General features: G+C 40.2%; 1 protein-coding gene across 1 annotated transcript; it reads left to right on the top strand.

The window, feature by feature from the left end:
* Nucleotides 1-18: 18 nt before the first annotated feature.
* On the top strand, nucleotides 19-17,447 carry UBA2 (ubiquitin like modifier activating enzyme 2). The gene is made up of 17 exons (XM_039698161.1): nucleotides 19-203; nucleotides 3,270-3,353; nucleotides 3,620-3,690; nucleotides 4,812-4,876; nucleotides 5,300-5,400; nucleotides 5,546-5,667; nucleotides 6,331-6,398; nucleotides 8,633-8,754; nucleotides 9,614-9,713; nucleotides 10,271-10,431; nucleotides 11,766-11,859; nucleotides 11,951-12,063; nucleotides 12,512-12,667; nucleotides 13,241-13,337; nucleotides 13,905-14,010; nucleotides 14,790-14,926; nucleotides 16,112-17,447. The coding sequence occupies exons 1-17, from the start codon at nucleotides 60-62 to the stop codon at nucleotides 16,405-16,407; spliced, it is 2,037 nt and encodes a 678-aa protein (XP_039554095.1). The 5' UTR covers nucleotides 19-59; the 3' UTR covers nucleotides 16,408-17,447.
* The last annotated feature ends 96 nt before the right edge of the window (nucleotides 17,448-17,543 follow it).

Raw genomic sequence — 17,543 nt, 5'->3', positions numbered from 1 at the left:
GCGGCGCTCTGTCCCGGCGGGCCCGTGAGAAGGCGCGCGGAGCCGCCGCCGTGTCCGTCATGGCGGCGGCGCTGTCGGGGCCGCTGCGCCCCGAGCTGGCCCAGGCCGTGTCCCAGGCGCGGGTCCTGGTGGTGGGGGCCGGCGGCATCGGCTGCGAGCTGCTCAAGAACCTGGTGCTCACCGGCTTCAGCAGCATTTACGTGGTGCGGGTCGATGGCGACGCCTTGGAAGGGTTGAGTTTTGCCGAGTGCCGCCTTTGCCGGTGCTGGGGGGTGCCGGGCAGGAATTGCAGCGAGGAGCCCCGGGAGAGGCGAACTGTGCTCGCACAGCCCGGCTGTAAAGCCCTCAGTGCCGGCGCTTCCCGCGGGCTCCTGCTTTCACTTTTGCTTCCAGATATTTGTCTGTGAATGTGTCCGGGAAGGGCGGATGTGAGAAGGTAGTAACGAAAAAGAGATAGTTTCATCAATAGTATTTCTCTCTATGATTGCCTGCTGTCCAGATCTTTGCTGGCTTCTTATTGTAGTAAAGAAGAGCATATGGTTTTAAATCCAGCTAGAGCAGAAGTCTGTTTGCTTCAATACCTTTTCACTAACGTGCCCAGGAGTCACCTCTGAGAGTTGTGTGTGACGGGTTGTGAGGAGTTTGGGTGTGCAGCCAGACTTGTTGAGCAGAGCAGCTCGTATCTAAAACCATATCGGATTCTAGAAGAAAACAGTTACTGCTTTGCCTTGTTACTCTTACAGCTTGGGCTTTCCTACTGGAATGCTTTTTAAACTTGTAGAATATGTTTAATTCCAAATTTTCCTTTTGGTTTGAGACCCTATCCAATTTGAACATTGCATCAGGGAAATAAATAACTGCAGGGGAGTGGAAGCATTTTCTGCCCTGTTCCTCTCCTCTCTCCCCCTTGCCCTGCTGTGGCAGTTCTGTACTCCTGCAGTCCATTACAGCAGAGCTTGCAGCTCCTGATTCTCCAGTTGGTCATTAGGCATAAATCTCACCGGGGTGTGCTTATTGTGTGCCTTGTTGTAGTTTGGGGGTTGGTATTGCCTTTCCAGGCTGACTGGGGGGACATGTTGGCTCTGTCTTCACATGACAGTCTTGCTGGCAGTGTTTTATGCAAGACATAATGTTTTCATAACATAGGGAACAGCTGGGGTACAAGACAAGGTGAGGGCAAAGGAAGACTTGTTACAAAGAGGGAATTTGCTATTAGCAGGATAAATTGCTTTTGTCAACATTTGTGGTATTGTTGAGAGTTTTCCTCGGTTATTAAATATTTAAAAACTTGAACATCTGAAAATACTTTTTATAAGTAAGTTGTGATTTAAAAAAAAATAATATTAATGTAAAATAAAATTAGTAGTTTTGAATACTATACAACTAACTAATATGTGACTTAAGTATAGTGGTGAAAGGCATACCCTTGCCCTGTGAATGAAGAACACAACTATTTTTTCAGGATCCAGGTGTGAATTAAGATCCTGAGTAAATGTTGTTAAGGGATGATGCCTTTTCTTCCAGGTTACCAAAATGGGAGCAGTGTAGTTGTCTTAAAAGTGAGCTGTTAAATTCTCATCGTTCTTAGCTAGACTGCAGCTTCTGTTGAGGTCTGGTGGTCTCAGGTTTTCTCTCTGGAAAACTCCCCTTGCTGCCTTTAATGCTGTAATTCTTGTTCTCAGCAGGAGCTGATGTTGCTTGTCATCTTCTCCAGCTGAAGTACTCAAGGCTCTCTGGGTAGTGAATGTTTTAACAGAGTTTTGCACTTTATAGTTTTCCCTTGAAGTTCTTGGGCTTTCTGGCTTTGCACTAAGCAAGCTGTGTGTCTTTTGAGGAAGGAAGAGAGGTAGAAATGTGAATTATGTAAAGTACTTTTTCATGGAAAGAGACAAGGCCATGGGTAGTTACTGTGATACAGTGGTAGAGTGTTTAACAGTCTCAGCTCTATAATATATTTTCAAAACATTGTATCTTTTGTTTGCTCTGTATCCACAGGTGCTTTTATTAACTGTTTAAATAAAACTCTGTAGCTATTACATTTTTTAGTATGTTAAAATTTAGTCCTTCAATTGAAAATACTCCCTTCAGAAAGGAGGTAGGTTGATCCTGGGGTTTGGATCTCTCATGCAGAGGATGTTCACTGAGTGTGTACCATGCTTTTTTCATAATTCAGGTTTGGTTAATAAAGGCAGAAGCATGTGAGAACAGCCTGAGTAGGTCACATTTAAACTTCACCCTGCACAGTCAGTCTGGGTAGCTGAAGGTGTTACTGTGCTGAGTATGGCAGCATTACCTGTGGGAGTTTGGGACAAATATCTCCTATATCTTAGAAAAATCTCTGAAAGAGCTCAGAAAAACTCTCACTGTCCTCACTAAAACGTTAAGGACAGGAGAAGACTTCTAAGAAGAGTTGTTGAGTGAAGAAACTTAAATTGCACAAAAGGTAGTGGTAACAAAGCTAGGAATAAATGTCAACGTTCTAGTTAAATCTTAATTCTTGTGGGGGCTAAAGATATTGGAATTTATGCTGTTCCTGTGTATATAATAATAAATAGAAACATAACTGTTAGGGGAATTGCAGTCGTGGCATCCTTTGTGCTCTGTGCTGTATGTTTTTAAACTTTCTGATTGTGTGAATGGATTTCTGTTTTTATAAGTGGACTTCATCATTTGTCCATGTACAGGCAGTAGAAGCTTTTGCCCTGCAGTGTGTGTGTAAGATGGCTGTGCAGCCCTTGATTTACTGATGCAGGTGCTTGAAGCCATGCTCTGTAAAGTGGAAGGACCAGTTGGTTTGGAGCCTTTCCTGGGCCTGGGGGAAGCAGGAGCCAGGGCTCAGGGTGGGTGGTGCAGGCAGAGGCTGGCTGGACCTGTCTGATGGATTTCTGCATTTCCCAGCTGAGCTTGTGCTCTGCTCCTCAGGAATTGCTGCTGGAATCTTCACCCTGTGCAAGCAGGGCCATTGGGGTTCTGCTCGCTGCTGTGGGCGTGCATTTTCAGCAGGGGCTCTCTGCAGAAAGTTTGTTCTCTGTAGCACTTTGTCACGGTCCCCTGTCAGCAATCATTGGTAATGTTTGGATTCCTGAAGATAATTAAATGACCAATTGTGCCTCTTCAGTTGCTGTAGGTCTGATGTGACACCTGAGAGCTCTGAGAAGGGGTCTGTAAAGTTTCTGCATTTTGGCCAATTGTCTTTTCTTCAAACTGTGTTAATGGTTTTGTTCCTTTTTTTCCTGTGAAAGTGAAATGCCTCTCTTGTGTGTTTATAGATTGATTTGGATACTATTGATGTCAGCAATCTCAACAGACAGTTTCTGTTTCAGAAGAAACATGTTGGAAGATCAAAATCACAGGTGAGGAAAAAATCAAAGCTCAGGCCTCATTACTCAGTATTATTTTATGGGTAGTGCTAGAAACATCACAATTTAGTTTCTGCTGAGAGGAGGTAAGTGTTGGTTGGCTGATCATGGCTATCCACAGCATTTCATTATTGAAGTATTTAAATCTCTTAAGGTAGTCAACTTACTGAATACACAGCTGGTATCAAGTCTGTCTTTTAGAAGGAAGGAAGAAATAATAAGTGTTTTTTTTGTTTTCTTTTTTTTTGTTTTGTTTCTAGGTTGCCAAGGAAAGCGTGTTACAGTTTTGTCCAGAAGCTAATATTATAGCTTACCATGATAGCATCATGAAGTATGTTTGGTTTTAAGCTCTAATTACATGTTTGATTTGCAAGTACTGTGTTATTTAAATGCTATAATGGTGTGCTTTAAGGTATTTTACACAGCTTCCTCAGTAAGGAGAAATAGCTGTAAATGTGAACTGCCATGTACTTGAGTGGGAGTGTGGCTTTTGCATGGGTTTTAAGCTCTGGTAGTAAGCTGTAGTAATTTGTTTGTGTCTGTTTTTCATTTTATTGGCAACATTTGCCATATGAGTTTCTACTCTGTAAGGATGTCCCGATGTCTTGAGTGATAATTAAATTAAGAGACATGTGAATCTTGAGTCTGTGATTAAAAAAATTAAGTTCTCTGTGTGTGTGTAGGTAACTGTCATTTATATATGCCCTAAGCTGTTGAAATTTAGTCTTTATGGTCTGCAACAAGTGAGTAGAGTACAAGATTATGTAGGGTTCCATTAGCTGTTGCCCATGTTTTAATTTATATTTGCCCCAGTTTCTGAAAAAATGAATATTCTGTACCATAGAGGTTTGAACTCTGATGTTGCTGTTAGCCAGTGAAACACTGACTCACTGCATCCTTCTCCTGAAACTGTTACTCCTGTTTCCTCTTTTCTCTCTTCTTCTCCACCTTCTTTGAGGAAGAAAAATGCAACATAAAGATAACTGAATTCAGGATTTAAGGTCCCATGTGTTGGCTCCTCAGGGTATGGCCACGCAGTCAAACCAATGGAGCTATCACAGCACAATGAATTATGCACAGTCTGATGAGCTGTGGTAATTACAGTGTGCATGTTTTAGCTACAGCTGATGGTTTTTAAGGTCAGTTACCACAGCTCAGCCAATTTACTCATTAGGTCAGAGTAGTTTAATCACTTTCCCTTGTCTGCCCGTTTCATTGGTCAAATTAGTACTAATTGCAGTAGCTACCTTCCAGCAGCATAAAATTCATGCTTTCACCCAGCTTTAAAGTGGGCAGAAGACAAATGGGGCAGTTAAAGGGTGGCTAAATTTATCCATGTGTAAGATGTGTAATTTATCCCACGAGCGTCGGTTGCATGTGTAGAGTTTCTGTTGTGCAGTAATAACCAACAGCTTGGATGTGCATTTGAAATGTTGTTTTTGTTTTCCATAGCCCTGACTATAACGTAGAGTTCTTCCGCCAGTTTACATTGGTTATGAATGCTCTGGATAACAGAGGTGAAGTTTTCCCTATGATTTTATATTGCAGATGTTGCTTGTTCCTTGCTGCAGTGTCCTTTGAATAACAAGTATCCTCCTAACCCATCTGCAGCTGCACTAAGCCTCGTGTGCTTTGCTGGAGACTTCAAGGGGTGCTTAGTGCTTCTGCAGGTGTTCTGAAAGGAAATGTGCACTGCTAATTCTGCTTCCTGGGAACTGCTGGGTGCTGTGGGTGCAGCGTAGCTTTAGTCAGCTGAGTTTGCTGTGTTTACTAATGTCGTGAGAATGGGAAACTGGGATTTGTGAAAATGGTGTGGTGCTCTATAGAGAAACAAGGTATATTAAAGATAAGTGCATGGATGTTAGTTTGAATTTGGAGAAGGAAAACTTCTTTTTTCTTAATTATTCAAATTTTTTCTTTCAAACCCTCTTGATTTGCAGCTGCCCGTAACCATGTGAACAGGATGTGTCTGGCTGCTGATATTCCTCTTATAGAGAGTGGAACTGCTGGCTACCTTGGACAAGTAACTGTTATCAAAAAGGTTAGGTGGGGTGTCACTCTTGTCATTGGCTATTTTAGACAACAGGGAGTGGGTGTTTGGATATAGAGTTACAGTTCATCTGTTAATAGCCCAAACGATCAGTAGCATTCTCAGAGTGACAAGTAAATGCTTCATTTTTCACCAGGGAGTGACAGAATGTTATGAATGTCAGCCTAAACCAACTCAGAAAACTTTCCCAGGCTGCACAATCCGAAATACGCCCTCGGAGCCTATCCATTGCATTGTGTGGGCCAAGTATTTGTTCAAGTAAGTGACTTTTTAGAAGAAAATGGTACTATGGTTCATTCTTTTGGTTTTTAAACATACAGAGAAAGAAACAAAATTGACACACTTTTTTTAAAAAAAAATTATAATGAATTTTAAATTAATTTTAAATTCATTTAGATGGATTATGGTGAACACCTCCAGTTTCTTGTCCTGGGTGGTTATAAAGATGGAAGGTTGATTAGTATCTAGGCCTTGCTGTAATAGCACAAAAATCTGGCAGAGTAGTTTGGCCCAGCAGTGTAGGTTGAGGTTGCTTTATTCTTCATCTTTGTATGAAGTAAGCACATTTTTCAGTTTAATGCATGTTTTAACAAGTGTGAAGTTGTTGGAATCTTGGATGTCCCAGAGGTTCTAAAAATGCATTTAGTACTGCAGTGTAAATATTAGGCTGAATATTGGGTGAGCTACTGAGTGAGTTATACACAAAACTGTTCTGCTGAATTCATTTTTGTATTGGGCATTTTGTGGTGTCCGTGTTAAGTCCACATGTGATGAATCCCAGCATTTTAAAAAGCAATGTATGAAGTGGCAGTCTGTCTGAAAGCAAGAATCATAAAATTAATATATATCCATTAGCAAATATATGTGTCTTTAACCACATATGCTGAAATTCTGGTCTTGTTGTTCTTAATTGTTATATAGCCAGTTGTTTGGAGAAGAAGATGCTGATCAAGAAGTCTCACCTGACAGAGCTGATCCTGAAGCTGCCTGTGAGTGTGATATAAGCTGGTGGCTTACCCTGTTACTGAAATGTTCTGTTGCAGGGATTATGACTCCTTTCTGTACATTTCTTAAGGTTAGAGAGTTCAACTCAATTTTCTTTAAAGAAGATTCTGTTTCTGGCCTCTGGGAGGCTCGTATTTTGAACAGAGTACTGAGTGATATTTGTAGTCACTCTGCATTTCCCACTCCTAGCTGAGGGTTTGCAAGGAACTTCAGGAATTGTGTTTGAGCTCTTCTAGCCTGCAACACTTCAGCAGTAATCTACATAGGAAATATGTCCATTTTGAGTGATACTTTTGTAGCTATTCAGTGTTTTTCTGTAAGGACAGTAATCATAGTTACTATGAGGTGAATAGGCATCATTGTTGGTTGCTTCTTTTGGATCCTTTGATAGATGAATGGACTTGGGAGGGGGAGCTTAGAGGATCCTCCGACTCTTCAAATTCTTTGAACATCAGATAGTGATCACTGGACAGGTTGTTCCTACAGGAAGTGCAGAATGAAATGGGTGAGTCTTAAAAAGAGTGGCGATGTAAAGTCACCTAAAACAATGGCTGCTGAAGTAGTTGACAGGTAGCAAATGCAGTGCCACTTATTGAAGTAAAGCCAGCAGGGCAGTCACAGGAGTGCTGAGCTGGAGCCTGGTGTCTGCAGTGACAGACTGCCCATGGTCAGGGTGCTGTGGTCACACAGGGGTGGCAGTGTCCAGCTTTGACCCCAGCTGGCAGCTCAGCACTGCACAGCCCTCGCTCACTGCCCACCCAGAGCAGGGAGAACCACACAAAAAATAAACCTCACAGGCTGGGATAAGAGCAGCTAATAATGGAAACAGATGCGTAATACTATTGATCACAACTGGAATAAAGAGGGGGGAATAACACTCAGGAGAAACAAGTGACGCAGTTGCTGACTGCTGATGCTCAGCCAGTCCCCAGGCAGAGATCAGCCCCTCCCAGCCAACTCCCCCAGTTTATGCTGAGCACGATGTTCTGAGGTCTGGAATATCCCTGTGGCCAGTTCAGGGCAGCTGTCCTGGCTCTGCTCCCTCCCAGCTCCTTGTGCTCCTGCTCACTGGCAGAGCAGAGGACACTGAAAAGTCCTTAACTTGGAGTAACCTCTTGGCAACAGCTGAAACATCAGCCTGTGACCAACATTATTCTCATGCAGAATCCAAAACACAGCACCAGACCACCTACTGGAAAGAAAATGAACTCTCTCCCAGCTCAAACCAGGACATTCAGGGAAGAGTTAATGCAACATTTATAAGGGAAGTTGTGCCCAGCAGGGCTCTGTGGGTCCCTGGAAGGAATCAGCAAGCCTGTGCAGAGTGTCTGGTTTAGGCTGTTCTGAATGTCCAGGGGGCAGATCCAAAAACTGAGTGGAACCCGAGGGACATAAGCAGCCAAGGGCTGAAGATCCTGAAGTGGAAAAACTAGAATGATAAAGATAAATGGTGATTAGAGGAGTCTGAGATGGAAGATGTGTGCTGTTGAGCACAGATGATTAGGCAAAGTCCCTCAGAGTCAAAAAGATGAGACCTAACTTCAAAAAGTAGTAGAAAGCTTCACAGTACAGAATGACTGGGCAATGATAGGTGAGGCAGATAGATACAAAATAATGCAAATGCTGCATTGGTAAAAGGGGGGAAACATTCCCAAATTTACACATAAAGAGATGGTCTCTGGGTTGATTTTTCTCATTTAGTCAAGATGTTAATAGATAGTTCTATGAAAACATCAACCTGATTATTAGAAATCATGATAGCAATTGTTGGATGTGGCTGGGAAAGAAAGAAAATTATTAGTATCTTTATAGAGAATTTTTTTGTTTAAAAAGAACAAGAGATAGGAAACCAATTTTTAAAAATTTGTTTGTTTTGAAAACCCAACCAAACTAAGACTCTTTAGCCAGAAAAGAGACTACTAAAAGGGGGTGGTAAGACATTTCTGAAGTAGCAACATTATGTGGAGAAAATTAGTGGGAAACAATTGTTCATTGTTTCTGCCAATAAAGGAGTTGGGTGATACCAAGTTAAGTCAGTGAGTTGCAGTTTCAGAGACAAAGTGGAACAAGCACACTGTGCCTAATTCAGCTTTTGTTGGGTGTAATAAAGCCATTTTATGCTCCCTGCATAATTTTCGTAATTGACTCTGGGGGTAATATTTGGATGGGATTCTTTTTTTTTTTTAATTTAAAGGATTGGTTATCACTTTGTTAACAGGGGAGCCAGCAGAAGCAGAAGCCAGAGCACTAGCATCCAATGAAGATGGTGAGATTAAACGTGTTTCAACTAAGGAGTGGGCTAAATCCACTGGCTATGATCCAGTTAAACTTTTTACTAAGGTATCTTCTTTACCCTAAATAAATGTATTTCTTTGAAATGTATGAGCTGCTGTAAAGTTAAATCAAACCCCAGCTTGGACATTTAATTATGTGATTGTGTTGTGACATCCACCGGTTTTGCTGTTGTGTTGGTCTCTTGCAATGTTTGCTTTTTTTTAAGGATTCCTTCTGCATCTGTGGAGGTGGCTGCAGCAGCCAGGCCACTCTGTGCAGACAAAACTCCATTGCAACTACTTTGAATGGGAAAGGGTCTGTTTGACCTCTGGAATTGCACTGGGCATAATCAGAGCCAGCCTGATGACCTAAAAGCTGTCAGTCATCTTTGCATTATCAGGCTCTGGCATAGGAGAAAACAAACTGATTTAGGAGTTTTTGTTCTAAATAGTTACTGAAAGTGGATAAATAGAGGAGATGAGCTTGAATGTAATGTTCATAGCTAGCAATAACTTTTCTTTGGAAATTCATTGGCATGTTCATTGACTTGTCTCAGGGAGGGCATACAAACAGGAGGAGATGAGCTTGAATGTAATGTTCATAGCTAGCAATAACTTTTCTTTGGCATGTTCATTCACTTGTCTCAGGGAGGGCATACAAACAACTGTAGGGATGGCTTCAGTAGACAGGTAAACCACTGTTTGAACTTCTGTTTCTTGATTTTTCACTTTACTCCTCCCCAGATTAATCAGAGCTGCATCTGCTCTATGCAGTGAGTGTTAGAGAGTAGGGAATAAGATTGTAGAATCTGTTTTTATGTAGTTGAAAATACTGTCAAGGAGAGAATGAAAACCTCATCAATGTAATGCTGATTTTTCTGTGTCTTTTTCCCCCCTTTCATTTGATTTTTTTCCATGTTTCCTAGCTTTTCAAAGATGACATTAGATATCTGCTAACAATGGATAAGCTGTGGAGGAAGAGAAAGCCTCCAGTGCCACTGGACTGGGCTGAGGTACAAAAACAAGGTAACTATCTCTCCTCCTACTGTAGATTTGTAAATAATACTTGCTGTTTATTAATGCACCTCTGTGATATGTACATTTTTTTACTGCCACAGTTGAGATCTGGTAATGAACATATTAGTTCTTTACACGTCCTGAAGATTTCAAATTTTTCTCTGTATAGACAACACTTTCTCTAAGACTGTTTTGCAGTTGTTTAGATGCTCAGTATTGGCTGTAGAAAATACATATTTAACAAAATTGTGTCAGCTTATTCTAGGACACCTTACCATAAGCACTTATCTCATAAGATTTATCTCTGCAAATTGTTGTAATTTGTTTGTTGTAATAATGGCTTCTGTAATTTGTGAATGCTTAGGTGACAGCTATCCTAGCTATGGTTGCAGATTTAAATGCAGATTTAAATGTTATAAAATGTTTGGGCTACTGTAGGTTAAGGATATTGCTCTTCAATTTAGAAAATACTGAATTCTGCTGGAATTGGAAAGTTATTTGAGAGAACTTCTGTAGAACTTAGAAATATTCCTGATCTTTTTTTTTTTTCTCTTTTTTCCCCAAAGAGCAAAACATACCTGACCAGCAGAATGAGAGCTCTGCAGTGCTGAAGGATCAGCAGGTTCTCAATGTCAGGAGCTATGCAGACCTGTTTTCAAAGAGTGTTAAAACCCTGAGTCTTCACCTGGCTGAGAAGGCTGATGGAGAAGCACTTATATGGGATAAGGTTAGTTTACCATGTATAAATTCTGCATGCATCATACAAGTATTAGTTGGGCTCATTCAGTTTCCTTCAAAAATGATACAACTTAACACTATCAGGCACCTTATGGAAACAGTTTCTATATGCAAATACATTCTTTAAACACTATATTGTGTAACTCACTGAGGGTGAGGATTAACTGCTGTGGTGTGAATAACTTAACTGACCAAATTCTCCAGCTCATAAAAGCACAAATTCACAGGTATTTGTCGTGTTTTGATTTTTGAGAATATTTAAATAATGCAGCTTTATTTTTCCCTTCTTATCTGTTTCCAATACGTGCTCTTAGCCAGGTGTCAGTAGCTGGGGTTTTACCGAGGTGTCACATTCACATTCTCTGAAAAATCCCTTTGCCCAGGATTTTTCTCCTGGGAAGCTGAGAAGCATCAGGGAAAAAGGAAAACAATTTTTATCTCCTTTGTTCCTCCTGTGTTGTGCTCATGTGGAATGTGTTTGGAGACTGTTTACCCACAGGTGATTGTTTCATTGAACTCTGCTGTGAGTTGTTTTCACTCTTTGGCCAATCAGGGCCAGGCTGTGTCGGGACTCTGGAGAGAGTCACGAGTTTCATTATTATCTTTTTAGCCTTCTGTAAGTATCCTTGCTGTATTCTTTAATATAATATAGTATCTTAAAATAATAAATTAGCCTTCTGAGAACATGGAGTCAGATTCATCATTCCTTCCTTCATCGGCGCACCGTACAAATACAAAACTGAGGTTATGAGCAATCAGCTGATGATGGGTGTGCAGTACAACTTCTGTTGAAGAAGACAAGAATTTTCTCTTTTATCACCAAACACACAGTATCACTTCCAGTCAGTTATCATTTGGCATAAGAAAAAGTACTCTGTAAATGGGGGGGAGTGGGGGCGGGAAAATATTAAAATATTACTGCGACCAATAGTACAAATACTTCTCTATGAAACACCCAGTGTTTGAAACTGATTCACAGTTAAAATTCAGTGTTGAAAATGTTTCAAACATTGTAAGACTTAGGATTTAAACATTTTTATAACATGCAAGGCATTTTATTAGTACAGATATACTAATTTGCTACTAAAATATATGTTTAAAAGCTGTAGTTAGTATTTAAAGTAACACTGCTCTGAGTACACCATCTGAAAGAGGAAGTATATTGACTTTGAAATGGAATTTTGTACAGTTTTTTCTTTTTAATTCTGTTGTTTTGGTTTTGTTTTTAATTCTGGTTCTTGAGGTTTTAGGAACCATGTGCAGCAAACTCTTTCCAATGAGTAATCTGATTTTTAAATGCTTTTTGTATTAACTTATTTTTAGGATGACCCTTCTGCCATGGATTTTGTCACTGCTGCTGCAAACCTCAGGATGCATGTTTTTGGAATGAATATGAAGAGCAGATTTGATATCAAGTGTAAGGATAAAATGTAACATTGCTTTATTTAAATTATAATCTTCTTGTTTTCTTCTGCTGTTAAAAATCTGCATACTGGTTTGTTTTGCAGCAATGGCAGGAAATATTATTCCAGCTATAGCTACTACCAATGCAGTGATAGCTGGGCTGATAGTGCTGGAGGGTTTGAAGATTTTATCGGGGAAAATAGATCAGTGTAGAACGGTAAGTGAGAATAAAATGCTTTTGCTTTCCTGCTATTTGTTATTTGTTTAAAAGTTACATTTAACATTTTTTTTACTATTGTGTAGTTTTACTGTCCCTTCAGTAGATTCTGAATATGCTGGGAGCTTTCAGTCACAGTGAAAAGAAAAATGCACGTTTTAAGCATCAATAAATTCCTATGAGTTGATAAAAATGTACTGCTGGATAGGAGAGAGAACCAGGCTGCCATCACTTGCAGTGTGGTTGTTTGGTGTTTGAGCCATTGGCAGGAGCTGCTCAGTCAGCACAGGCTGCACTGGGCGTGTGAGACTCCTGCTCAGCAGGCACAGCAGAGAGGATTAGGAAACAGGACAGCCTGTCAGACCAGGCCAAGAAATCTGCAGGAAAACAGGCTTTAGATGTGCTGGTAACTACAGAATAACCTGATTTGTTCTTGTCTGTCCTCAAGATTTTTCTGAACAAGCAGCCAAATCCCAGGAAGAAGCTATTGGTTCCTTGTGCTTTGGATCCACCAAATCCCAATTGTTATGTATGTGCAAGTAAGCCAGAAGTGACTGTGAAACTTAACACACACAAAGTTACTGTGTTGACACTCCAGGATAAGGTAAATCTTGAGCTACAGTTACAGCTTTCACTCCAAATCTAATACTGTAAATTATTAAAATTAGAGATTTGCTGTAGTGTATTATACAAGATATACAGTATATTTTGACCTAGCATCTCTTGTTTATATTTACTCTACACTTCTTTCAGCTACAAGAAGAGCTGATTAGCCAATATGCTTCTTGCCCATGTGCGTTGTATGTCTTGTGAAATAATGTTTGCATTTTGTAAATTTTGGTGGTTTTAAAGCCTTTCCATATCTGACATCAAAAAACCAAAATTTGTATTTCAGTTGAAAGTTCAGTAGCTACATTACAGTTGTGGTCACAATTGATTTATAATTCTGTCATTTTATGAAGTGTTCTAAAAATTTTTCTGGATTATATGAATCTATAAGCATCAGACCTCTAAAATATAACAATTTTGTTTGTGGAAGTGAACAAAAAATCATAGGCTTTCAGTAGATGCCTGAAAATGAGCCAGAATAATAAAATCAACATAATTCAAGGTTCTTTTTAAAATAAATCTTTTAAAGTCAGAGATTGACTATATTTTAATATATTTGTGTTTTCAGATACTGAAAGAAAAATTTGCTATGGTAGCACCAGATGTCCAAATAGATGATGGAAAGGGAACTATCCTGATCTCTTCAGAAGAAGGTGAAACAGAAGGTATGTATGCTCCTCAGGGTTTGGGATAAGAGTACATAAACCCTTGGAAGAGACTCTACAGGGCAGGTGTATAGCAGATGTTGCAGTGCTCACCCTGTGGACTGGTATTTGAAGAGGACTGGGTTTGCAAGTGTTTTGAGTGGCTTGGGGACAGGCAGGGCTGTTGTGTGCAAGCTGCAGGTGCAGCTCAGCTTTCCTGCACAAAGCACTGCTCAGCTGGCATGTCAGGATTCCTTTCAGCAACAGGAACCTGCCTGCAAGCCCCTGCATTTGCTGGCTCGTGGGTGGTGCTCTGTTCATGATGCCAGAAAGCATCTCCAGAATATTCCCAAATGCAGTGATTGTCAAGTGCTTGAACGGGATGGCATGATGAATAAATAAATGAAACATCATAAGCAGCTTTAACTCCTAATAGGCTTAAATGTCAGCTTTTAATTTAAATATAGCTAATACGTGTTAATCTTATATTCCTGCATAAAAGTTCTGGAGTACTCCACGTTTATGTAAAGGTGTAAAGATCTTTCTATGAATAGCTCTATACACTGCAGGTTTTTACTGTTTTTGTAGCAAATAACCACAGGAAATTATCAGACTTTGGAATTCGAAATGGCACTCGACTACAAGCAGATGATTTCCTCCAGGACTATACTCTTCTAATCAATGTGCTTCATAGGTAAGGATTCTGAAATAAAGATGTTTTGTGTGTATACATAGAATGGTTCCACAGGCAATTTTTCACTCACAATTTAAATACATGAACAAAGTTCAAAGATTAAGCTGCTGAAAGGATATATAGAGGCAAAAGGGGAATGGTTATTTTTTATGAAATTATAGTTTTGTGTCTTTTTGCTGTAGTCTTGTTTTGTTGTGGTTTTGTTTTTTACAACAATAACTCAAAGAAGTTTATTTCAGTAATTTGTTGTTACACGACATAAGAATACATTGCAAAAACAAATTAACATTTGGGGCAACCAACAAGCAAGAAACTGGCATTTAAAAAAAAAAACCCTAAAATTTAGAAAGGAAAAAACCCCCAGCCTGCTAGGATAATAGATCCTTTGCTTGACTACCTGTGTTCAGAATTCCTCTGAACTCACTGGGGTGTGCATTTAACCCTGGGTAAGGAATAGACACCACAGAAACTCACACTGCATGTTCAGTGGGAGGAGGGCTGTGCTCTTAAGGAGGAAAGGCAAGCTCAGGCAATGGTTTTTCTGATTCCTAAGCTTTTGGAGTTGGTACCACGGGATGTAATAGTGTTTAGGAATAGACAAAGCATAAATAACAAAAGAGAACTGAACAGATTTTCCTCTTTTTCAGTATATTTTCTCATTTTGTCACAGTTGCAGAGTACTCTAATACTTGAATGGGTTTTGGTGTTTTTTGGTTTTTTTGTGTAAAAGACATGATTTTATTTTCTGGCTGTTTAAAAGCATGTGTATTTTTCTGCAGTGAAGACCTAGAAAAAGATGTAGAATTTGAAGTTGTTGGTGATGCCCCTGAAAGAATTGGCCCTAAACCATCAGAACCAACATCCAGGAACATTAGCAATGGTAGTGATGATGGAGCACAACCCTCAACATCAACAGGTAATCAATCAACAGTAATCAATATTAAACAAAACAATCTTTCTCTAGTGCAGCCCAGTTAAAGTTGTCTTCAGTTGTGTGATTTAACTTTGCCAATACACAGTAAAAGGCATTTAAGTTGCCTCTCTGTATAACTAATACTAAATAGAAAAATGCACATTTACAATTTTTACAAAGAGCACAAAAGGCACAGAAGTTCATAGTACATACACTTTGAAATTGTTATTTACCTGGTGTTCCTTTGCCTGTAAGATACATGCACAGATTTAAGACACAAAGTATGTAGTTCCATCCCTCCTGTTTGAGGGAAAACTAAGTTTTAAGAGTATCACTAAAATTTCCTCCAAATTGTATTAAAAATTGCATTATTTAACATAATTAATAAGTTTTTACAGTGAATTTATATTTAAAATCAAACAAAATCCACTAGATGTCTTGGAAGTTCACATTTGGTTCTCCCCTTCTTCATACTATCCACTGTTAGCCTTTAGCTCTGTAAGTCTGCTCACCCTTCCATTTCTCCCTCTCTTTGAGACCTCTCTCCTGGAATGTGGCCTCTCCTGGAGTTCTCTTGAGTGCAGTAGGGAAAGGAGAGGCTGCTCTTGAGCTTGCTGTGTGCAAATCTTCTTTTCCCAGCAACTGCTGCAGACAGCAGCAGTTCTTCTGCTTTGTACATGCAGAAAAAGTTCAGCTAAACTAATGCATTTCCCATATTTTATAGTCATTTCAGGGACATTTAAGATACTCTGGTGTGGATGTGACAGTCTGGTCAGACAGAGAGAAGGCTAGATAAGCTTTCCCATGAATTGGTCTGAGGGAGCTGGAGAGAAGAATTGTAAACAATCTGCAAGTGTTTTTTAACAAGCTGTTTTCCCATAAGGATGTTTACCAAAAGGGTGGTTTTTAATTAGCCAGTGGTGACAGTGTTTTGATTAAAGGCCCGATCAGGTCCACCTGTAGTGAACTAGAGCATAAAAAGGAATGGGTTCCTAATAAAATTACTATTAACCTTCTGAGAATGCCTGGAGTGTGTCACTCGTTTATCCGTGTCATTTCTGACTCAACGGTGACACTCCCGCAGTTGCATGGCAGAGAACGTGGCTAAAGAACGCTCCAATTTTTATGTAGGAAAACTGCTTTGAGAGTAGACTGGATCCATTTGAATCGCAGACACCTCTTTTGCAGCTCCAGAGCAGGAAGACGTGGTGGTTGTTGACTCGGAGGACGAGGGCGCTTGCGGCAGCGCTGCCGGCGCGGAGGGCAGGAGCCGCAAGAGGAAGCTGGAGCAGGGCTGCGAGTGCGCGGGGGCCAAGAGGGCGCGCGCCCAGCACGAGCACGAGCACGAGCAGGACGACCTCATGATCGTGGAGTCCGAGGATGAGGGCGCTGCCAGCAGCCTCGGGGACGAGGAGAGCAGGAGCCACAAGAGGAAGCTTGAAGAGAAGGCGTGCGAGTGCGTGGGGGCGAAGAGCGTGTGCTGAGCTAAGAGCAAGATGAGGAGCATTGGGGGAGCCTCCAAGGGCCCCTGACACAGTGATTCACATGATGTCATACTGTAACAGCAAATTGTGCTGGGATGTGAAAAATGTCCAGAACTAGACTAACTCTAAGGCCTTGGTTCAAAGTGGATACCAAATCGCTGGCTTAAATAATTTGTGTCTGTTTCTCTTGATGATATTGTATCAATAGACTCAGAAAGTTTTTTCTGTATTCCATATATTAAATGTAGTGGAAACATAGTCTATTAATACCTACAGATAAGTATTTACCTAAACAATCATGAAAACAGCATGGTATTTTTGTGTAAATACCTTTTAGGTATCATCCAACAGGACAAGAAAACCCTACTTTTGTTTAGTGAAAGGGCCATCACCAGATGCCCGCATTTTGAGCAACTACATTTTTTATTTTTCAGTGATTGCCTTTGAAGTTTCCCAGCAGTGGCCTGCCTGCACATTTGCTTATCCCTTTCTGAGGCCAATTGCAAGTGTGACTGCTCCACCTCCAGCATTCACAAAATCACAGATGCTTGAAGAATAACATTTTTAGCCTAGTCCTAAACATTTTTCACACCCTGAACAAGTAAAGAAGAAAATCCAACAAAGCAAATTAGTGCCACATTCTAACAGTGTTCTGAAACATCAGCTGGCACTATGTACATTACTGTAAAACTGTTAATTTACTCCAGTTTTTCAGCTCGTACTGCCTGGTATGTCAATGTAAGAAGCAAATTTTTGTGTATTGTTACAGTTTCAGGTTATTTATATTTGATGTTTTGTAAACTCAGATACTACTACTATACTGTACATCTGATGGACCAAATAAATAACATCTGAAATACTTGCTATATTTGCTTGCACAGTCCAAAATTATGCTGACTTATGGGATTTTACAATGTATAGCCTTCAAAAATTACTGTATTATTTCCATTTTTCTAAACATAACCTAGTAGTACAGAACTTAAACTTCACTTGTTTGAGGTGAAAGGGGAATTTTTTTAATAAAACTTTTGTGAATGTTTTTTTTTCTTGGACAATCAATTATTGGGCTCTTCAGCTGCAGCAGTTGCACCACCACTCACATGCTTTCACCACCTCGTGCCTTCAGAAGGAAGGAA

The sequence above is a fragment of the Passer montanus genome, unplaced genomic scaffold (assembly GCF_014805655.1).
Source record: "Passer montanus isolate IOZ18808 unplaced genomic scaffold, ASM1480565v1 scaffold121, whole genome shotgun sequence".
In the NCBI taxonomy this organism is placed as follows: domain Eukaryota; kingdom Metazoa; phylum Chordata; class Aves; order Passeriformes; family Passeridae; genus Passer; species Passer montanus.
This window is presented reverse-complemented; position numbering and strand designations above follow the sequence as displayed.

Bases quoted from the DNA above. Each gene is read 5' to 3' on its own strand.
- UBA2 (XM_039698161.1), top strand. From the start codon at position 60: ATGGCGGCGGCGCTGTCGGGGCCGCTGCGCCCCGAGCTGGCCCAGGCC. The intron at 204-3,269 runs GTGCGGGTCGAT...GTGTGTTTATAG, and splicing joins GCTTCAGCAGCATTTACGTG to ATTGATTTGGATACTATTGA. The intron at 6,399-8,632 runs GTGAGTGTGATA...CTTTGTTAACAG, and splicing joins AGCTGATCCTGAAGCTGCCT to GGGAGCCAGCAGAAGCAGAA.